General features: G+C 36.1%; 1 protein-coding gene across 1 annotated transcript in view; it reads right to left on the bottom strand.

Moving 5' to 3' along the window:
• The window catches only part of GPC5 (glypican 5), a gene marked incomplete at both ends in the record, with an annotated part of 1,327,667 nt that overhangs the window by 1,090,196 nt on the left and 212,649 nt on the right, over nt 1-24,822 (bottom strand). The window contains one exon of the mRNA XM_079721818.1: nt 8,386-9,074. Within this exon, the coding sequence (XP_079577944.1) occupies nt 8,386-9,074 (689 nt within the window). The remainder of the gene's footprint in view (nt 1-8,385; nt 9,075-24,822) is intronic.

Genomic DNA, 24,822 nt, shown 5'->3' on the forward strand with positions numbered 1-24,822 from the left:
TAAATTCCAATCTTCAGAGAAGAATAAAGCTGCTTTCATAAGATCTCAAAAATGGTAGGGAAGAATGGGCAAAATTAATTTAGAAGGAAAAAAAGTTCTTATAAAACCTTGCCTTTGGATTGAGTTTTTAATAATAAAGAGAGTCTGGTCAAGACTCTAAATGAACACTTGCTAGAGAGGAGATATTGGGCTGCTGTTCTGGGGAAGGACAACATGAATTGTGGAAATGTGGAATTGCATATGTCAAAGGCATCAGAAAATGGAGACCTCTTAATTGGTGAAGACAAAAGATTGCTGATTTATGAGACTGAGTTAATACCAGTTTACAAACTCTCAAAGAATAAAAAAGACAGCAAATGTACACAAAATTACCTGCAGAAGCTAAAATTATCAATGCAGTTAAAAATTATCTGCATTAAAAATCAATGCATTAAAAATCTCCAACCAAGAAAGCTTTGTTGCATTCAGAAAACACTCAGGCAAAAAGGGAGAGGCAAAAACTCCAACAGAAATATCACATCCTTGCTGCACTTAAGGAAAAAAAACAAATTTTTATGCAATATCCAATTTAGAGAGAATTTATACCATTTAAGGTAGAGGAGAACTGTTCCAAACAAGCCAAAAATATCAGGAATGTATATGAACAGCTACACACTTTAAAAATTCAAGCAAAAGTTATTTCAGAAAAATTAAAAAGAATCGCTGGGTATTATTAAAACCTTCTTATTCCCAGAAGACACAAGCTCATATTATGGGTGTAAGAGTTCTGTTAGCTCAGAGAAACCTCAACAACATAACAAAACAGAGGCATACATGATGCAAAAATTGAGAAAGAAATTTAAAGGTTCTGAAAACTATCCTTCCATTCCCGATTTCCTAAAAAGTGTATTTGATAGGGTCCTGAGACTACAATCAGGAATCCTCCAGGTTCCAGATCCCTGAGGAAGGAGAAGCATCTGGCTTTGATGGTGAGGGAATGAAAACGTTCATGCCTGACGCCTACCAGTTGTCAACCCCCAGGCTCCCTCCAGTGTTGCCAACTCCATCCTGGGTCAGCAGGTCCTCCAGGAGAGAAAGACAGAGCTGCATGGTTAAAATCTTGATCTTAACAAGAAAGCATGTAAAGAAGAAATGAATAAAAAGGGAGTCAAAAGCCTACAAAGAAGAAGCTATCAGGCAAGGAGCATACTAATAGCTTTCACATAGCTGATGTGTAAGATGTCCAAGACTGAGTCCCTATCTTCAACGCTTTCCATTCTAGAGTACCAGGCATGACAATTGAAGATGCAGACATTCATTCACCATAAGGGTGAACTCTCCAACAATTAGAGCTGTCCACAAACCTGATGGGCCATTATTCCCAGAGATCTCTGTCGAGATTTCCCTTTATAGGACTTCAGGACTTCGTAAGACATTTAATAATTTTTTTTCTTTCCCAGGAAATTAAGTAGAAATAAAGAATCATGATTATCAGTGTTTATTCTCAAGTAATTCATATCACAATCTTTCTCAGAAAGGTAAAATCACAAATTAATCATGCAATATTTTTAAAGTCTTATAAAATATCTATCCTTAAATTATGCAAGCTCGTTATCCAACGTATTCCTAAAAAAATTTAGACTTACCTCTCATATGAGGTACCTGGATCTTGATTGGTCCTTACCACTGCCAATCATTTCAAGAGAGGTTATCAAAGGGCCAAAGAGGACACCCCCTCCTCCCGTGACCCACATGTGCAGGGAGCAAGTCTCCAAAAGATGAAGGATTCGGATCTAATCAGGCATGTAAAGAAAATTCTTACCAGCTGGGGCTGAAAATATTATAGAAATATCTCAATTTTTCATAATGTTTGAGTAGAAAATTAATGGACAATAGGATTACCCTTTGACTTACCTCTGGTCAGAAAATTCTGTCTCATTCCACATCTGAAAAGAACTAAGTGGGTCTATCATTGAGAGGAAAACCCACTAATTATTGCTACATGCTTTACTGCTATCATTTCTGTAAGAGCAAGCTCCCTGTCACTATTTAGTACCCAGAATTAAGTGGGTGATCTCTATCTAGAATGATGAGTTGGACTGGATGACCTTCTCATAGTCTAATGAATCTTCCTTTTCTTTTCTATTATCTTATAGATCTTTCTATTTTGAGTTAGCCCACTTTCATTGGATTCTGTCTGAGCTTTTACTTTTACTCTAGAAGCTTATGTCTTCCCCCTTCAATTGTTGCTAATTTAATTCTTATGTCTTTCCCTTTTCTCTTGTCAAGCTCCAGTCTTATTCCTCAAAAGAACCAGCTCATCTGAACAATATAATAATTACAAGTTCGACATTAGCCCACCCCATCAGTTAAACAAAAATTAGGCAAAGGTAAAAATGATATCTTGATGAAGATGTCATCAAGATATATCAAATGACATGATGAAGGTATTTTCAATGATGTCTTGTCCACTTACTCATAAACTTTGTCCATAGGTAGCTGATTTATAACCTTTGGTCACAGCCCTTTATTCTCTGTTAGCCAAGTACAAAAATATATGTGAATGAAAGCTCCTAAAAAAATAAACTTTGCTTCAGAAATAATGCATTGTTGGCTTTTTGTATATTGTTGGAAGAGGTCATCGAGAGGACATGACTGCCAGTTGACATGTGAGTGGGACCCAGGAGATCAGAGGCTCCTTACCTGTCCCCCACCCCTCATCCCTGGAATGTATATACCACCCACCATTCCCAAACTAGGGGCAATTTCAAGGACACAGACTTGAGAGAGTAATGTGTTGCCTTAACCTTATTTGTCCCATAGTCCCTATTATGTAAAATTGAATACAGAGTGATTTTTAGGAAAATATATACCATACTATGGAAGAAATAAAATAAAATTAGTGCTTTACCATAAATAACCCAGGCTATCATTTTAATTTTCCTTCAATTTATATATAAAGATATCACTGAGATACCTAAAAACACATAATTAATTTATTAGGCTTTCATTTTACAGTTTCAGATAAATGTAGATGTGTAGAGAAGCAGTGATCAGATATTAGTTATCACAACAATGTAGTTTAATTAGAGTGCATTACTGTGTACAGTTCATCTTAAACTCAATTTTGAAAGCTATGGAAATTGAAGTACATAGCTATCCTAAAGTAATTTGGATGCAATCAGCTGAAACTGTACTAATAGTGCAAAGGTAAGAGATGTGGAAAACTGATTTTTTTTTTATTTAAAAATACAGAGTGGGACTTTTATTGTTGGAAATTATGCTTTGGAACTCAGTACAGACTTAAAAACAGAAACTTTCTGTGGCAGCAATTCCCATTATAGGAGGCTCCTCATTTCCCTGGGAAGTTCCCTCTTCCCGAAGATACATAGAATGTACAGCTATTGTATACACAGAGCCATTTTAGAAACTAGTTGAGAGACTCCTGCACACCAAGCAAATGAGAAAATACCCACATGGAAACAGGTAGCACAGGCTGAGACATACTCTTGCTCTAAACCCCACACTCAGCATACAATCTAGAGGGAGCCCTCAACTCCCAGCTGTGGAAACACAGCATACCAAAACTTTGAGATACAGCAAAAGCAGGAAAGTTTATACTGATAAACACCTACATTAAGGAAAAAGAAAGATCTGAAATAAACAACCTAACTTTATACCTCAAGGAACTAGAAAAAGAACAAACTAAGCCCAACATTACCAGAAGGAAGGAAATAACAAAGACCAGAGCAGAAATAAATGAAACAGAGACCAGAAAAAAACAATAGAAAATATCAACAAAACTGAGAGCTCGTTTTTGAAAAGGTAGAGAAAGGACTAATCTTTAGCTAGAGTAAGAAAAAACTGAGAGAAGACTCAAGTAAATTAAATTATAAATGAAAGAGGAGATATTACAACTGATACTACAGAAATACAAAGGATCATAAGAGACTACAATGAATAATAATAGGCCAAGAAATTGGATAACCTGGAAGAAATGGATAAATTCCTAGAAACATATATCCTGCCAAGACTGAGACATTAAAAAATAGAAAATCTGAACAGCACCAGTAATGAATAAGGAAATTTAATCAGTAATTTAAAAAAAAATTTTTTTTAAACCTCTCGACAAAGTAAAGCCCAGGACTAGATGGTTTCACTACTGAATTCTTCCAAATATTTAAAGAAGAATTTTATTTTGTCAACTAGATCTCAATAAAGCTGAAAAAACCTTTTTATTTCTAAAATTGTATAGACTCAACATTCAGTTGAGTTTCTTGGTAACATGTGTTCCATTTAGAAGAGGTTGAAACACTGGAATTAACCCAGATCCTGCATTCTTGTTTCTTTAATAAGTTAAAGTATTCAATTATATTAATAACTAATATTCTAAATTTAATTAATAGCAGATATAATTTTTTTAAATATCAAGTTTTTATTTACAAAATGAATAATTTCCTACCAAGAAATCATTCAATCCTTTAAATCATTTCCTACTAAAAAGTCAATCATTCAATCATTTCCTCACAAGGGAATTACTGTTATCAAATAATTAGCAATTAATATCCATTAATATTAAAACACATTGTAGACGTCTAAATAATATTTTCTAAAAATTCCAGTTTTGGGGCTTCCCTGGTGGTGCAATGGTTAAGAATCCGCCTGCCAATGCAGGTGTCACAGGTTCGAGCCCTGGTCCAGGAAGATTCCACATGCCACGGAGCAACTAAGCCTGTGCGCCACAACTACTGAGCCTGCACTCTAGAGCCCGCGAACCACAAATACTGAAGCCCGCGCACCTAGAGCCCGTGCTCCACAACAAGAGAAGCCACCGCGATGAGAAGCTCACACACCGCAATGAAGAGTAGCCCCCGCTCGCCACAGCTAAAAGAAAGCCCACACGCAGCAACAAGGACCCAACACAGCCAAAAATAAAATAAATAAATAAATTTAAATAAATAAATAAATAAATAATCCAGTTTTTTCTTCTTCTTCAAGGAACATCTTTACAATTATCTGCTTACATTAAATGCCCATTTAAAATATTTTTTGAATTCTATACCACAGTAAGAAAGAGGTGTTCACATCGAAAGCATTTAAAACACCAGAGAAATCAATGAAGTATTTATAAAGAACATAATGTACTAATAATTAGTAGGCTTTAAACAGTTACCATGCATAAGACACTAACTGAAGCTCATTTTATTCTCACAAGAACTCTATGATGTAGGTAGGTACTGTTTGTTATTGCCCCATTTCACTGAGGAGGAAACTCAAGGAAGATTAAATAATCAAGTTCCCAAACTCACAGCTAGTAAGTGGTAGAGACAGATGGGAAATCCAGTCTGAGAGTAGAGTCTGTGCTTTTAATCTCCATACTTTGATGGCCTCTGTTAATGCTTTATTAGATTTTTGTCTTAATCCCCAGAATGATTATAAAATTTAAATGCTCACTTATAAATTAGATTTTGTTTCTTTAATGGTTTACCAAATAGAAGATATTTATAATTTTCTCAGGAAACTGAGAATTTTTTTTTCCAGTTGAAATTCATCCAACGGAAGTATGATACATCAGGTACCCCTATGGATTTCTTAAAGTGGCTGTATGTATTTACTGAAGACTGGACTTGAAAGTACAAGATCTCAGAGATTGCTTCGGGAATGTGAGAAAGTCATTATTTGCTGGCTCACCAGTAATTTATTTTGAATTTATTAAATTCATTGATGTGTGAACTGGTTATCAAAGCTTAATAAACAGCTTATAAATCACTTTGAAGTTGGCAGAAATAATACAATGAGCCAATTTTCAAGGAATTTAAAATCAGTTTCTCCTCTGTCACCATAAGTTAAAAAGAAAAATCTCAGTTGTCTTTTTGGAAAAGAATCTACAATTTATTAGTAATAATTGCTGTTTTTCAAGAGAGTTAAGGACCATTTATTAAATAAAATAGAATTATTTGCTTAAAGGAAAGAATGTTCTTTGAAAATCCACCAAGGAGTTTCATATGACAAAAGTGTTGTTAAAAATTTATTTATAGAACACTAGGATGATGATGATTCTAATCATTTATGATACTAAAGTAACCTGCTTCACCGAGGTTTGCTCAGGGCTGGCCCCAGAATAGGGAAAGAATAAAGCAAGCTTCTCAGGTACCAAATACCTACGAATGTCAGAGCCTTACCCTGTCTCACTTAAACCATCACTCCATTCTTCACACAGGACAAAACAGACTCAGAGGGTTTTAGTAGCTTGTTCAGACCACATGACTAATGAGCAGCAAACTCAGGATGTGCAACATGTCTAACTACAAACCTGTGTTAGTTTAGCCTTTGGAATAGAAAAAGTAGATATTTTTCTATTTGATAAATTTTAAGGATACAAAAAGACCCTCCTGGGGCTTCCCTGGTGGCGCAGTGGTTGAGAGTCCGCCTGCCGATGCAGGGGACACGGATTCGTGCCCCAGTCCCGGAAGATCCCACATGCCGTGGAGCGGCTGGGCCCGTGAGCCATGGCCGCTGAGCCTGCGCGTCCGGAGCCTGTGCTCCGCAACGGAAGAGGCCACAACAGTGAGAGGCCCGCGTACGGCAAAAAAAAAAAAAAAAAGGCCCTCCAGGTCTCCAAATATATAATAAAAAGAATCTTAAAAATCAGTTCCCTTATATATATTAGAAAACTCTGGCCCTAAGAGGTTAAATGGCTTGTCCGAAATTATATAATAATTCAAATCTCGACTTGGTTTCAGATTTCTCGTACCTGTTTTCCTTCTGGAGATACTCAGTATTATTGATGTTTTGTTTCCTACACCTAAATGCTTATTCCTCATAACTATGAAATACATGAAACCTTAGAAGTCTATTATAAACCCCATTTTGAGTTGGTTTGTTATACCCCTTGTAAAAGTTTTGGTGCATGTATGATCTCCCTAAAGGAATGAGATACTGCAAAAAGACCAGGACCACTGCATATGGTTGGGAGCCTTGTTGACTACATAAGGATACCCAGTTGAATGGATCAGGAGTGAGAAGTGAAATCCAGCTCACGCTGGACCTGCTGAGCCACAGCATGGCATGACATCCACCAAAAGATGACACCATTTCTAATTTGCATAAAGGTACCATATTGGCTCACACAGGCACTGCAAAGACCTCGAAAGTTAGCAAGAAAAGGTGGGGTACGTGCTTGGACATAAAGATTTTCATATGTAATTTCTATTGGAAATTAATGAAAGGAACAGACTTACAAAGCCAATGATGAGAATGTTTATTAATTCAGTAAGTCAGTGCCAGGGTGGGGAGATGTATTCTGTTGGCACTAAGAGTATAATTTTATTTCAGGACAAAAGATTTAGGATAAACAGCAACAGCGTGTCTTACTTCATTGTATGGGATATGAGAACTATTACGAAAGGAGCTGGGAATATTTTTTGAAATGGTTCTACAGAAGGTGAGTGAAATAGAAAACTCTTATGTCCTTTGATTTGATTATTTTGTTTCTTAAAGTCTCCCTGGAAGAAAGCACTGTGATGCCATATATACCATGTTTTAAACGATCATCACACCACGACTGTGCCAGATTCTGGAGAGTCTCTGAAGAAACACTTTTGAAACCTAAGATATCAAGTTTTCATTTAATGACTATATAACTGGCATTTTCTATTTTAAAGCTGAATACTTTTGAAATGCCAACAATAACTCCCCATTTTTGGAGTACCAGGCACCATACTAGGTAGTATGCCTACATGATTGCCTATCTTCCCAAAAAAGAATACTCCGAAAGTTATGTGTTACAATTTTCTTCTTATCAATGAGGAAACTGAGGCTCAGAGAAGCTAAGGGACTTGAGAATTACTGGCAGACAGCAGAATCAAATCTATACTGGTCCTGATTTTAAAACTGAGCCCTCTCTACCTCACTGAACTAACCCTATAAGAGGACTTCTACTTAGAGGAGAAACTGGTATTTTAGCTAACCAAAAATTTTTTTTCTTTTTTTTTTTTTTTTTTGCGGTACGCGGGCCTCTCACTGTTGTGGCCTCTCCCGTTGCGGAGCACAGGCTCCGGACACGCAGGCTCAGTGGCCATGGCTCACAGGCCCAGCTGCTCCATGGCATGTGAGATCCTCCTGGACCAGGGCACGAACCCGTGTCCCCTGCATCAGCAGGCGGACTCTCAACCACTGCGCCACCAGGGAAGCCCAAGCTAACCAAAGTTTTGATGTAAGATGTAAAATATATTTAGAATTGAATATGATAACTCATGCATTCTCCTACTATTTCCTAAAGTATTAGCTTGTTAAGCTGCCGTAATTTAAAGTAAATGATGATATGCTTATAGTGCACACACTTTATGTAATATATAGCTAATTGCTGAGTTCTAAGAAATCAGTAAACATTGAGTGGCTGCTTACCTGTTCCAGTAATTTCTGTCCATCAAGGTGAGCCTGCACCACAGCATCATTAACGAGCAAGTGGAAGTTCAGGAGCACGTGCTCAATGTCGTATGTCCCGTGCATGGCATCCGACAGCTCTTCCAATGACCGGAGGTACATATGCCAGTGTGGGTTAAGCTCTGCCATGTGTGCCAAGCAGCCTCGCACGACGTTGAGGCAGTATCCCATGCAAGGCTTACTGAGAGTCAGGCCTTGGCAGTGCGGGCAGTACTGCATCCTCAGGAGGGCTCTGCTGCACTCTTTGGAGAAGTGCAGATGGTCTGTGGTATTGATGACTTCAATGCCCAGATTCAGCGCCTGCAGAAACGTGCGACTGGGCAGCAGTGATCGCTCCATCTGCCCCAGGACTCTTTTGGGAATATTACCAAATGGACTAATGTCCCGGCGGGCCATCCGGATGCATTCTGAGTATTCCAGGGAAATGTCACCAGGGTTAATGAGATGATTGTAGACTAGAGGGAAAAGACTGTCAAAGAATCTGTTTACGAATTCTTCAGGATTAACATCCACACCAAATAAATAGAGCCCTACATCAGTGAAGAACTCCTGGATGGAAGCAGCGGCCTCTAAGGCCATGTTCCTGTAGGTGTTGCAGAACAGTATACTGGTGTAATTTTCTGCTTGTCTGATGAGAGTTTCAAGGGTTTCTGTAACAAAAGCAGAAGTAAAGGATAAAAAGGCTTAGTATTCATATTAAAACTGTTCATCCATCTGCTCCAGACAGTAAATGAGCTTTAATGCAGCAAAATTAACCTAAGAATCCTAATGGGAATGCTCAGCCTACTAAACCCAGGGATATCCTTGGCTTCCCAAGGATAATGCCCGGTGGAAAGTGGGCATTACGCACAACACACATGTTTTATAGATATGTACTTCCTAGGATCAAACACAAAAAGTACAGAAATCAAGAAGAAGTTACATGTATAGTAAATTCTTATTGATTTTATTCATAGTCATTCATAACCTGCTAATGATAGAAAAAAAAATGTCACTAAGAGAACAATTTCCAATCATGAGTTCATTATTTATAAAAGACAATGACATTAAATATTTGACTCAACACTTACTGTATTTTTATGATTTCACTTTTTTCTTTTCTTTTTTTTTTTTTTTCAGAATGAAAGCTAGTAGATTATAGACTGGTTACTACAAAGAGAGGTTAAATTCCCAAAGGGAAACCTGAGAATCGTCAGGCTTCTAGAATGTTCAAATTAAAAAGAAAATAAAACATTTCATGATTAAACCATCCTTAAAATTGTCAAACCTTGTTAAGCAGTGGGAAAATCATAAGTTGCATTAACTGATGAAAATAAGTAAGTGTGTGACCACCTTCTGAACTGTCTGTCATCTGTTGTTTTAATCATCTTATCTTCAAAGACTTTACTGTGGGATATTTTATTATCTTACTTCTATAATGAATGCTTCCAAATCAATTTCTCCACAGAAAGAACAGAGAATGATTTATCCACAAATTAAAGGAGGTTATAGTAATCAGCAAGTGAAAATTGTATTTCAAAATGATAGCTTTAGACAGCAGCCAACCACCTTGGATATCCTAGTAATTACATTTTATAATTAGCCTAAATATGATACTGGACTGTGTCGATATATAATTAATTATAAAATTCATCAATAAAATTATCTCCCGTAACCCCATTCTTGCAGTTATTTTAAATTAGGTTGTAAAAGACCACACAATAATTCAGCAATCAAACCACTGAGTATATTATAAAAAGAGATGAACAGTAGAATAAAATGAAGTGATAAAAGCAGGATTGCAGGAAGAGCTACTAATGAAGTGAAACTGTGTCATGAATATGCCACAATGTCATAAAAACAAACAAACAGCAAAAAATTTCATGAAGAACACAGACAGATAAAATACAATACCATGTATTCTGATTCTATTCCAAGACTGATTCCCCTTGAGTTCCCGGCTTTAGTGTGGTATTTCAAGGTGCATGCTATAGACTAAATATTTGTGTCCCCCCAAAACTTCTTATGTGGAAACTTAATTTCCAACATAATGGTATTTGGAAGTGGAGGCCTTTGGGAAGTGATTAGGTCGTGAGGGCAGAGCCCTCATGAATGGGATTAATGACCTTACAAAAGAGACCCCAGAGTATTCCCTTGCTAGTTTTGCCACACGGGGACACGGCCAGAAGATGTCCATCTGTGAACCAGGAAGTGGGCTCTCATCAGACACGGAACCTGCCGGTACCCTGATAAATTTCTTTTGTTTATAAACCACCCAGTCTACTGTATTCTTTTATAGCAGCTGGGACTAAGGAAGTGCCCCTACCCTACAATCAAAGGCAACAGTTTTAAAGGATGTTGCAACTCTATTGCAACACAGAGCACTCCAAACAAGACTGTTAACTAGGCAGGACCCCTGTGTTTACCCACACCTCTCCAGTGCCCACTAGAGAATAAGTTACGTACTATGTATTCAATGAAAGTGTGAAAGAATGGAATTAGTAGGGTGACTGAAGGCTTCAATTCAGGTTAGCTGCCCTGCCAAGTGAGACTGCATTAACACCAGGTTTCCCCAAATGGCCTGATTACCTGGGCTGTGTGGAGAAACTACACATCCCTGGGTCTCTGCACCGGAGTTCCAACTCAGTAGATTTGTCTTGGTTCAGGAGTCTCTATGTGACAAGCAGCCCCAGTGATTCTTTTGATCTGACCAGGTTTTGAAACACTGCAGTTGCAGGTAATCTGAGACATGTTCTCTATGCAAGCATTCCACCATGACAGTCTGACCCCAGAGCTGCAATATCAGACACTACACTGTCTCCACAGACCAATAGGAGTGAGTGTGAAAAGGAAATTAAACCTTTGCAGTTGGAACTAAAATAAAACTGCTGAGACTGTATTTTTTTCTTCAATAATACAGTCTCATTTTTTTTTCTCAGCAATTTGTTTGTGGCTATGAATTGTGAAGTTGCAATGATTTTATTTACCAATAATGGTTAAATAGCAATATTTGCAAACAATTTAGGGGTTTTTTAAAGATAAGGATAGATTTAAAGAAAGCCATATATCACAGGCACTCTTACATGCTTTCCACCAGGTTTTCTAAGGTATGTGCTATAGCTGCATTTGTGTCATTGATACCTGCCATATGATTCCCTGTACAGTTAATGTAGAATGCTTCCCTAGGCAATACAAGCATTCCATCTGATTCCTGCCAGCTCTAAATGATGTTCAAACACACAATTTTAAAAAAAAAAATTTTTAAGTAAAAAATAAAGTGTTTCTTTATAAATTCCACTCCCATTAAGTTATAATTCATAATGACTCAGGAATATATGGGATTTATCTTTTCAGATGCTATAACTAGTAGGTTTTGCAAGTTTATTTTATGAAAGCAATATTGAAAATACATTTAGTATTTAGGAGCATCCATTCAAAATAAAAATGAGGAAAGTATTTCTAAATATTGTTATTTCTTTATAAGGCTGCTCTGCACTATTGGCAATAAACTAAGTTGACTACTGTTTGAGTTAATAATTAAAAAATAGATTTCTGAAAAGGTCTACAATTTTTACCTCAGACTAGTTTTCCTCTGATTTAGTTTTATTTTTTAAACAAAATAACTAAAAAACTAGTAAAAATTAAAAAGTCATATTAAAGCAACATTTAAAAACTTTCCCTTAATATTGTATACATTAAAATTTTAGTTTTCTTAACTATATATTGATTTTACTACCCTTTGAATAAGAGATTGCACACTCTCAGATATCAACATCTGATTAAAAACTGAACACAAATGGCTTTTAAAAATAGATTTATTCTACAACAGTTTTTCACTATGCTATTAACCCGTCACAATATAAGGATTTTTCTTTCAATCTGTGTTAAAAATCTGATATTGACATATTCCAGTTAATTGAATTCCCTAAACATATGTTATGCATTTTTGAAAGTGTCTATTTGTGATTCTATCAATAAACATTTCTTAAATTCAGTCAATGGTGAGAACTGTTGTTCTATAATATATACATTTGATTCTTTAATGCTTAGGAATAAACATACTTTTATGAATCTTTGGGCCTAATAACTTCATAAATTTTAATATATAAAAACATATCAGTAACTGAACAATCTAGAAGCCAACTAATTGGATAATTTTGTTAGTAATTTTTTCTGAAAAGTTCATAAAATCAGAAGTTGAATTTACTAAAATTAGTTGTTTGTATTAATTCTGAATTTGCTAAACTATCATTTTGTTCTCCTACTATGTTTACCACGAAGTTGAGTGCTTTCATTTTATGGAATTAACATTATGATTTTAACAAGAATTTAAACTTGTCAAAAGAATTGTCAAATGAACAAAATATTTTGCAGTTCTGAAAAGGAATAACTGACATACAAAACCAGCGTTTATAAATCCAAGGTAGATTGGGTGCTGAATAATTAATCATATCTACTTAATTATTAAAGAGAAATTATACAGTTGCTTTGATTACAAAGTTTTAATAAATAAAAAATACCCCTTACTCAAGCTATACAAGTAATAGCTTTTTATTGATGTGCCTAAAATTGTAACATATATTTAGAATAAACATTTGTTAGGTTTGCTTAAGGAATTTAAGAAATAACCTAGGAAAAATGATCTTTTTGTTGTTTTTCCATTGAGAATTTCAACAAGCTCTTCTTTTCAGTGATATCAGATCAAGTCTATCAAGGCAGGAAACGTTCAACTATCCTTTTAATGCCTAAGAGTGGTAGACTGAATTAAAAGCTACAATCTAATTACTGACTGAATAAAAGCATAATTTCTCCCATAATTTCTCATAATTTTTTATGAGAAAATTAATTTACGTATTATCTCATTAAGTAGAAAGTGAATTTGGAATGCATGAAGTTTATCTGCATCTACTTAAATTTTCTTTTTTTAAAAAATTTTATTTATTTGTTTTTTTATACAGTAGGTTCTTATTAGTTATCCATTTTATACACATCAGTGTATACATGTCAATCCCAATCTCCCAATTCATCCCACTACCACCCTCCCGCCACTTTCCCCCCTTGGTGTCCATGCATCTACTTAAATGTTCAACATTAACATTCTGTGAAAATTTAACAACAAAACACCTATGACTAGAAAATTTATATTAACTTTTTCCAGCCCACATCCCCTTTAGGGACATTTTATTATAGGTACAAAGAACTACTGATGCTTAAATCAAGAATTTAAATTTAAATAAAACTGGTGGAGAAAAAAATCAGGTGATATTGATTTGAAATCAAATTTGACACATTGAAAAGTCAGTGAAGATTTACATGCAGGTAGGTTTTTTGCAATGGGAGAAACAATATTTATGGGGCTTTTATTGCTTTAAAGATTAAGTTGATTTCAGAACTAATGATCATGAAATAACTGTTATAGTAACCTCCCCAGCATGACATGAACAGACATTTTATGACCCTTTTCATATTTTTTATAATTTTCTATATGTGAACATTTTAAGATACAAAATTTGAAGTGCCTATTATAATTTAAGGCCACAGACATCCTCAAACATAGCAATGAAAAAGATGAAGAAAAATTAAATCATATCAACCATGGATAATCAGATGATTTTACAATGTGTATCTGTGTTGAAGAGAAATTTTTAGAATAAATTTACATATTTGTGCATTACAATTCTCAACTCACAGATTTTGTTACTGCAACAGATAATTCATTACTATCCTGCTACATTAGAGCTAGTTTGTGCCAAAAACTAGGTATCCCTCTGTACTGCATTATAGATAGATGAAGAGATAGCTAGATCATTTAAAGAGCAATTTCCCAGTCAGTTTTTATCACACACATTACAATGAATTGTAATTCCTCCTACTTTTTTTTTACAAAAATGTCTTCCAATTATTTTAATAGAGTCACATTTAATAATTCATTTAATTATCAGAAGATCATTATAACTACTCTGAAGATATTATAAGAAGCAATTACCTATTTCTCCAGTCTATGTTTATACTGAATTCACCCCATGACATTTGCATATTTCCTCAATTTTTTCATGTGTAGTTAAGTTTTCCAGAATATTAATTTAATGACATATCTTTAAATGTTATGCAGTATGATTTATAATATCATTCTTCAGAAATTAGTCATCTATACAAATAAACAGTGAGTGTGATATTAATCTGTATCACCAAGAATTAACATATTGGTCATTAATCTGGTCTCCTAGGATAAGCACTGCATGGCAAAATGCTTTCTCAACTTTTCTCCTTCCTCATTTCCCTCCCCATTAATTTGGTCATCACGGTGCTTCACATCTATTTCTAATATCATTTTATAATCATTTATTTCCTAAAAGTCAATTTATGATTTTTCAGAGAATTTAAACTCAATTAAGCACTTGTGTAACTAATAAAATCAGTGCAGAGCCGAGACCTCAATGATGAAACAGACCCAGCCATGAGGAGGGGGGAGTGATCTGCAGGTTCAGAGGAACTGGAATGCAAGGTTCTGAGCTGTGAAAAGCTTGTTGACTTTGGAAAAAACAAAAGTTAAGTCAATGTGAATTGGAGACCAGTGAGAGATGGAGAGAAAGGTCAGAGAAGCAGGCAGAGATCACAGCGGCCTCACAAAACCATGGAAAGGGGTTTGGGGGCTTAATATGTAAAATGGGAAGCTACTGAATAATTTTAAACATGGAGAAATGTGATCTGGTTTGCATATTAAAGGCTAACAGCGGCTGCTGTGTGCAGAATCAACTGTTGGGGCAGGGGCATGACTGAAAGCAGGGAGTCCAGGGAATGGGCTGCAGTAACATAAGTAATAAGATGAGTGACAGGCACTTAAGGCTGGACTACAGTTGTCGTGGGCCAACTTGCAAAAAGTGATGGCACTGGCCATATGTACTGAAGAATAGCCAAAAGGATTTACTGTTGTACAGCAAGTGTAGGGTGTAGAGGAAATGGATAAATGAAGGATCTGTACCTCAGCAGCTAGATGTACACTGGTGCCATTAACTCAGATAAGCAAGACTATGGATGCACTATGTTGATGGTGTGAGTTAGAAATTAAAAGTTCTATTTTGGACATGTTAAGATTGATGATGCCAATTAAAAATTCAAATGACATTTATCAATACACAGATAAAATGATAACAATTTGGCTCGGGGGAAAAGTTGAGGTTGGTGATATAGATCTAAGACTGATGAGTCATGGTGCTGGATGAAATAACCCGAAGAGAGAAGATTGGGAAGACTGCAGAGATTCAGCAAAAGGAGGGTAGCCAGCCGAAAGAATGGGAATAAGAAGGCAATGAAGGAAAGGGAAAATCAGGAAAGTGGAGTGGGCAAGAAACCAAGGGAAGAAAGTGATTCAAGTAGAAGAAAGTAATCCATCATCTCAATGCTATTAAGAGGTCAACTGAGATGAGGAATAACAATTGACCATGGAAACTGACAAGAGAGACGCTCTTACTGACATTGACAAGATCTACCTCAGCAGAATGTGAGCACAAAAGAGAACAGGAATTGAAGCAACTATAGACAACACTCTTGCAAATGTTTCCTGTAATGGATGTAGAGAACCAAAGCTGATGCCCGAGGGATATATGAGGTCAAAGCTTTCTGGGATTTTGAGGGTGGAGAATTTACTGGATGTTCATTTGCTGATAGGAGTACTTTGATGGACAAATAAAAATTGATGACTGAGGAGGGGGCATGGGAACTGTGGGAGAATATTCCTTGAATAAGAAAAATAATGTGAACTAGGGCGTGTGTGGAGGCCAGAATATTGGATAGATCAGTGGAGACTGAGGTAGCCAAGAATGATGCCAAGAGAAATTAAGGGAAAGAAAGTCAGTAATAAAATCCTGAGTTGGTTAGAGATGATAACCAGAAATCTGATCAATGACAGTGTGTAGCAGTACATACTAGCTACTAGTACTACTACTAGTGCTATGCTAGCAGGTTGTGAGTCTTTTGGCAGGTACCAAGGGGAGTTTTCTTGAGAATGGGAGCAACAACGTGGATAAAGGAACACACACCTCCTCCAACCATGAAAAACACTTCTATTAGTTTCCTATGACTGCTGTAGCAAATTACCACAAATTTAGCAGGTTAAAACAATAGAAACTTATTCTCTCACCATTCTGGATGCCAAAAGTAAGAAAAATCAGAACCACTGGGCTCAAATCAAAATAGGGTAAGCTGAGCTCCTTCCAGAAACTCTAGGAGAGACTGTTCCTTCCCTCTGCTGGCTTCTGGGGGCTGCTGGCTTATGGGTAAGAAACTCCAGTCTCTGACTCCACAGTCACACTGTCTTTTTTGTGTACATCTCAAATCTCCTTTCCCTCTCTCTCTTAAGGACATATTTGAGCATCTAGGCCTCACTCAGATATTTCAGGATAATCTCCCCATTGCAATATCCTTGATTTAATCACATCTGCACAGACCTTGTTTCCTTATAAGTAAAATTTACAGGTCCACGGATTAGTCAGTATTGGAAGCCAGTATTCAGCCTATTACAATACTGATCATGGAAGACCAAAAATGTCTACCTTTGACTAGCAAACTCAGGAGGCAATGATTCTAACCTAGACTCTTTCATATACCAATTGAATGAGCCATTTAACTTCCCTAAACTTCAATTTTATCTTTAATAAAATGTATGTGGTAGTGCCTGTTCTGACTGTGGGATCGGGTAAGTACAGGGTGATACCTGGTGAACTCTCCCTCCTCTTACGCTCACACCCTGTGCTAGAAAACGTTTTACGAATCGCTGTAACCTCCTGCCTTTTCTGAGGGGTCATGGGTCCCTTGAGAGAGGGATCTTGTCCTGTTCATCTTTATATCTCCCAACCCTTGGTCCATGGGAGCTTAATACATTCTGATAGGTTTAGGTTCAAGTCCACTCCAGTTAAATACTAGTTGCGTGACTGTAAATTTCTTAATTTCCATATGCCTCATTTATTCTCATCAGAAAAGAAGTAGAGTAATGGTACCTATTTCATAGGGTGGCTGAGAGAGTTAAATGAATTTGTACATGCTACATACTTGCATAGTGCCTGCAGGTGGAAAGTGCTTGAAATACATTAAAGAATCATAATAATAATAATCCCTCATTTCTGCCATGTACTTGTGTATCATAAACTAGATGTTTCATTAAGTTCTTTTGGTAAATTAATTCACTTGATTTTCCAACTCATAGTGTGGATACTCTTAACAATAACAATAATTAGAAGAACAATAATAAAAATAATAATTATTATTATTGCTATTATTATTCCCATTTTAAAGATGATCAAGCTGAAGTACCAAAAACGTAAGTGAATTTCTCAAGGTTTACATAGAAAGTGTATGGATTTAAATCCAAGCTTCCTGGCTCCAGAGTTTGGTTCTGAACCTTTAGGATATATGGTCTCTTTTTAAATACACTGAAAGTCTATTTAAATTATTTGAAATTGGGATGTTTGGTATGTATTTAAGCCCAAAACAAAACAAAACTTTATTTATATACCTGAATAAAATGCAAAGATTTCATTGTTAATTTAGCACATTGAGCCATTATGTGGAATAATACAAATTAGCTACTATAGTTATTCCTCTTTTTGGAAATTAACTAATACCATTAACCAACACTGTCACTATTACTATAGCAAAAATAAATGAAGAGAAGGCCGTACATGTGTTGTGTTGGAGTCAAATAAGCTGTGTATTTTCTAATATTTGGAATTATTAACTGAAAAATTCATCCTTATCTCTGAAAAGAATACCATGTAAGATCTTTATCACCAAAGACATGTGGAGAAGGAAATAAAAACTGCTTGCTCTTTTACCACATCCAACCTTCTGGAAAAAAAAAAAAAGTTTATATTTGAAGAGACTGTAAAGGAAGATGCACCAGGATTTAGTTAGAACAAGGAAGTGAAGTTCCGTTCAGAGATAAAGGTTGAGGAAATAGGGATGGTTGCTGGTAACAGTCTTCAAGTTCCATTAGGGAAGAGTGGAAGGTTTGGGCAGGCAGAAATAACTGATTGGGTCAGATCAGGGGCTGTCCTGAGCCAATGACATGGTTCAGAGGTCTCTAGCGACCTCTTCCTAACCGAATGCAATGCTCTTCTCAGGGCTCACACTCTCCTGGTTACTGTAGCCCTGAAATCTGATGATATTGATTCTCTTACATCCTATATGAGTACATTTTTTTTTTCTTTCACTCGTTCCTCTAAATCCTAGGCCCGATTTTTCAAAGCCATGGTTCTTGTTCCATATGACCTTGTTCAAAATATAACACCACTCAAATAATAGTACATGAAACCCCCAAGCTAATGACTCTGAAATTTACATACATTGCTCAGTGATTCCCAAAGTTTTTGTTCTCAGGCTCCTTTACATTCTTAAAAGTTACTGAGAAACCTGTAGAGCTTTTATCTTGGAGGGTTGCATTTATAAATATATATTATTTTAAAAATAAAAATTGGTAATTATTTTAAAATATTTACTGAGTACACTTAAAAACAATCATAACAAACTTACTACATTAGAATAATGTACATATTTTGGGGAAAAAAAACTGTATTTTCCAAAAAAAAATGTTAGTGTGAGAGCAGCATTATTTTATATTTGCAAATTTGATTAATATCTGGCTTAATAATCAAAAAGAGCTGGATTCTCAAATCTGCTTCCGGATTGAATTTGTTACAATGTGCTGTTTTGGTTGAGATATATGAAAAAATCCAGCCACATACATACATACAGTTGCCAAAGGAAGGCAACTTGTATGATGATATATGTAATCATCTTTCCAGATAATTAACATTCTTCTTTGATGTAATTAAGTGCTTGACCAAAACCTGACAAGTACTTAATTGCAATGCCCTACTGGTCTGTATTTCACTATAAATGGTTTGGTTATCCATGCGTGATTTTGTAACTTATGCACTGACATTTGAAAAATATTGGTTCATGCATTATTCATATTTTCCCAATGCTGACACAGGTCATCATATCTGTAAGTATTAGAAAACTTTCAAGTTTATGGTGACAGCTGTAAGTTTTCTAAAATTCCAATTTTCTCTTGAAAGGTCAAATATTAAGCACTGGCAACAGCACTGTAAGATGTTTTTCTTGAAGTGGCAGGCTCATCTTGGTCAACTTTGAGAACATGTCTGCCAGTACCCAGGTCTAAATCATCATATTTTGTCTGTCAATCCTTTCTTTTCATGAAAAAAATGTGGTCAGGAAAAAAAGTGGCTAGTTCAGCTTGCAATTCAAACTGTGTAAGTGCCTTTCATCAAGACAGCCATTATAGGACTTCCCTGATGGCGCAGTGGTTAGGAATCTGCCTGCCAATGCAGGAGACACGGGTTTGATCCCTGGTCCGGGAAGGTCCCACATGCCACAGAGCAACTAAGCCCGTGCACCACAACTACTGAGCCCACATGTCACAACTACTGAAGCCCGCATGCCTACAGCCTGTACTCTGCAACAAGAGAAGCCACCGCAATGAGAAGCCCTCGCACTGCAATGAAGAGTACTCCCCAATAGCCACAACTAGAGGAAGCCCGTGCGAAGCAACAAAGACCCAACGCAGCCAAAAATAAATTAATTAATTTTAAAAAAAGACACCCATTATAATTCAGTATGCCGAAGACAGACTTCATGTATTTTCATGTCATCACAGAGTATAGAAAATATATATAACTGAGGGTCGACATTTAACAAAATTAATAATTTTTACTGCTTCATCAGGACATTTTTCAGTGAAACTGGATTTTTTTTCCTGCAATTTTGTAGATGTAAAGAATACAATGGGGCCTCCCTGGTGGCGCAGTGGTTCAGAGTCCGCCTGCCGATGCAGGGGATACGGGTTCGTGCCCCGGTCTGGGAGGATCCCATATGCCGCGGAGCGGCTGGGCCCGTGAGCCATGGCTGCTGAGCCTGCGCATCCGGAGCCTGTGCTCCGCAACGGGAGAGGCCACAACAGTGAGAGGCCCGCGTACCACAAAAAAAAAAAAAAAAAAAAAAAAAAAAAAAAAAGAATACAATGACTACAAGTACAGTTTGGTGGCACTAATCTAATTTGTACTAAAGCTCCAACAGTTTTGCTCACCATTGTGTTTGCACTATCAATGCAAAAGCCACTACAGAGAAATCAGCAAAGCAAGTCTTAGTACTATGAAAATTGTTTTGATCTCCTATACATCCTGAAAAGATCTTAGGAGCCTCAGATGACACTTTGAGAATTGTTGCTGAAGCAAACACTTCCTATTTTTTAATGCCTAACATCAACCTGGATCTCTTTTTGCCTACTATTCCCTTCTACTTTTCTCTGCATCTTTCTGACTTTCTTATTTCATATATTAGGATCAGCCTTCTAAGCATCCAGACTCAAAGTCCTGGGACTTTTCATTCCTATTTTATCCTGCCTTTAACCTATTTATTTAAACACAATGTTCACTCAAGGACCAAGTCCAAATCCCATAAACGTGAGCAAAGCAACACAATTTTATTTACACTACTGGATCTCTAAAACATGCTGAAAAGGATATCCAGGTGCTAGAAAAGCCTGTTGTCAAGTAGTATGTGGCATTCTGAATTAAAATGAATCAACTGGATTTACAGTCTCTCTAACTACATAATTATACTGACCTCAGTCTTTCCTTTTAAAGTCAGCTCTATACAATCCACAAACTCACAAAAGCAAATGATGCCCATCTAATACTGAGAGTATCTTCTAAATAGTGGTGGTTCAATTTACTCTGTTATTATATTTATTTATTATTTACACAATAAATTGATTTATTTATTTTTGGGCTGCATTGGGTCTTCGTTGCTGTGTGCAGGCTTCTCATTGCAGTGGCTTCTCTTGTTGTGGAGCACGGGCTCTAGGCATGCAGGCTTCAGTAGTTGTGGCACGCAGGCTCTAGAGCGCAGGCTCAGTAGTTGTGGTGCATAGGCTTAGTTGCTCCATGTGGGATCTTCCTGGACCAAGGCTCGAACCTGTGTCCTCTGCATTGGCAGGCGGATTCTTAACCACTGTGCCACTAGGGAAGTCGCCTGTCATTATATTTAATTGCATTTATTTATCTCATTATGTCAAATCACTGCAAGTCATTGATCATATTTATTGATCTAAGAAATATCTTTAATTTATATACTCATATACTTATATACTCTTCTAGAGAATTTTCATGGATTTGTTTTCCCCAAATAGTGAAGTACAAATATGTATCTTAGCATCTTATGGTTCCTGGGATATTTTCCCACAGTATAGTGTTAAAAATACATTTGTTTGTTTCTATTAGCTTTATAGTAATAGCTAAGGAATTTCACTGAGCAATACAAGAATAGTCATTATATAAATTCACACTAAAGTAAAATATTGATGAGGTCTAACCACCTTATGTTATAATATTAGGAAACTAAAAAAAAAAAATTTAATTCCATCCTGTAATCTCTTGATTTTAGAACATCCTAGCCATGGTCCTCCAGATCTGCTGTATTGTGTTGCCAAGTGTCATGTTTGAGTGCTTGTTATGGTTACACGCCAGCAAACAGAGAAAGAAATGGATTGAAAGCATTCACTCCAAAGTTACAGGTAGTTTAATTAATATACTGTTTCTACCTTGATAAGAGAGTAACTGCCTCAGAAGCAGGCAATCTTTTAGACCATTACATTCTTTCCAAATAGCAGGAGGAAAAATTGCAATACTTTCTGATAACTGAAATGGGTTATAAAGCACAAAATCAATCAGACCGAGAAGAGTCTGTTTTGCTACAACATCCATTCCTACTTTCACAGATGTTATCAGAAAAATATTCCAATAGTAACATAGTCAAAAGCAGAAAGCACAGGATGTAACAATTATGTGATTTACCTATAGGATGCTAACAGGCCTTTATAAATTTGCTGGAAATCTAATTTTTTAAATTGTGCTTCCAAAGATGTCTTTAGAAATCTAAAATTTAAATAATTATGATTTCAAAGATATGACTTTAGACATAATATGGATTTTATTTATGAAAATCTACCAAATGCACCCCCCAAATATTTGTTAAGTAAAACTGGTAAAGCTTATTGTTACAATTTTATCAAACAAGGTCAAAGCGTTTGGAATACTAGTGTATCAAGCACACAAAAAATATGATAGATGTACTAAAATTCATCTCCCAAATGCCCCACAATCAGTTCAGAGACTTTAAGCTCTCTCCTATTAAAAATAAACAAATACAATTAAACTCTTCAGATAAAGAAGTTCTAGAACCGTTCTCATGTTCCACTGCCATGTTTAATTCAGTCAAAACATAGTACCCTTGTAGCTAATGCATCAAATGTCATAAAGCTGGAGTTAAAATATATTTCTTTTTTTTCTTTCATTTGTTTTATTGGGAATTGATTATAGCTTCTATGTGCTGTAGCCATACATTTGAAAAGCATTAAAAAGTAGAACCCATCATTTAGGAAGATACTAATCAATGTTGAGCCTTAATAGAAGGACTGAGTCATATTTCCTCTGTATTGCACTCATCCTTCTAAATCCCAGTATATTTCTTTCATTTTGAATCTATTAGCCATGATGCTTCTTATACCTTTCTACAGTGAACTCTAATACAATATTAGCATTATTTATTGCAACAGCTTTTCCTACTTTGTTCATGTTGTAGTTTACACTTGTCATTACTGCATTTCATTTTGTTCTTCTATGTTCAATTTTAATTCAGATTCCACTTCCACATACACAAGCTGTTCCCTGCTCATCTACAGTGAAGTGTTTTAAACAAATACACAGATTGTGTTCTTGATCCCGTCAACAGCCTTAAAGACTACTGCTCCCTCTTAGACCTCAGGAAGCAAAGGGCCAGCTCACTCCCTGCTCCAACCAGACCACAGAACAGCTTCTCATCAAAACCATTAATACAAGCTTGGAAGTTTAAATAAAGCCACATTTTCCCCCGCATAAATTTTGTGGCACAGCATTTTCAAAAGCCTCATTCTAGTTAAGAAAATCATTTGTTAGCCTCAAAGCACAAAGCCTGTTTTAATGTTCCAGAATGAGTAAATTATTCAGACAGGATTTATTGTGCATGAGGGAGGGAATAAAAGAAAAAAAACACTTGGTAAAGTTTTACCGATGATATTTTAGTAGACACATATAATTTCTTCTAGTTAAACTACTCCAAATTGCCACCTAGGGTACCGTACAGCTTTCAAGCTATATAAAAACTAATTTATTTCATTATGTTTCTAAATACACATACAATGTACTCTATAGTATATGGGTTTGCAGTGCTAGGTATGACCTAGCATTCTACAACAGTGAATTAGCTAAAGGCTCCCATTTCTTACAGCAGAGTTTCTGATATGCATAAAAGTTTCTTCTGGTTTCTGATTCATTCAAGATCTTTAGATTCAGTAGGTCGGGATGGAGTCCGGAAATCTGTGTTTTTAACAAGCATTGTAAAACCTGGCCTTGGTGTTTCTAAAAGTCTAAAACCTGGAGTGGGACATCCAACGTTCTTTCTTGTGTGGAGCCTGACCTACTTTCCACGCTCATCTGGGCCACTCATCTCTCTCCCTCCTTCTACCTCCAATCCCCTTCTGCTTTCAACACACACAAAGTTGACGCTCAGAACACAGAGATGTGATGCCATTTTGCTTTTCCAAGCCTTCACACATTCCCTCTCCTCTTCTACCCTTTTTTCTCTGGAACACTTACACTCATCCTTCAGAGCAAAGGGCCTCTTATGCATTACTTTCCCTGACCCAATCAGGCTGCTAGCTGTAGATTCTATGTTACACCACTGAGTACCTGTCACTTTGTACATGATACATAACACACTACTTTCTAATTATGTGCTTATGTTCCTATGTGACCCACCAGATCTACAGCTTGTGAGGTCAAGGACCATACATTATTCATCACGCCCTTCTCCTTCTGAGCACCAGGCCTGAAGCATAATGGGTATAAAATAATTGTTTATTGAGCAAAAAATTAAATGTTACTATGGTAGTCCTTTCTCCAATATAGCCAAACACTCTAAACTCTTAAGTCAGAGAATTGTGAATTCAATGTGTCAAAGGTATATACCTTATGGCTTCTTTGTTAAATCACTGTGCTTACTGCAAATGTAAGTATATTTAACTTGTTTGAGACACCTTGTGTTTTATTCCATTTTGGTTCCTATATTTCCAGTAGGTTTTTTTTTTTTCCTACCTAACAATTTTTTTCATGTTATAAAAATAGTTCCTGGGAAAAAAGTCAACAGTCATTGACTGCTCTGATTCATCATTCAGATGTTCAGATCTATCTGGATAGTAAAAGCACCAGTATTGTATTTTTCATTGTGAAGTGCAAGGTCCCCTGGATTCGTCTAGATGGAAGAAAAAGTAAAATAAATATTAGAAAATTTTCTGCAAAAAAAAAA

The sequence above is a fragment of the Hyperoodon ampullatus genome (genome assembly GCF_949752795.1).
Source record: "Hyperoodon ampullatus genome assembly, chromosome: 16".
NCBI lineage: Eukaryota > Metazoa > Chordata > Mammalia > Artiodactyla > Ziphiidae > Hyperoodon > Hyperoodon ampullatus.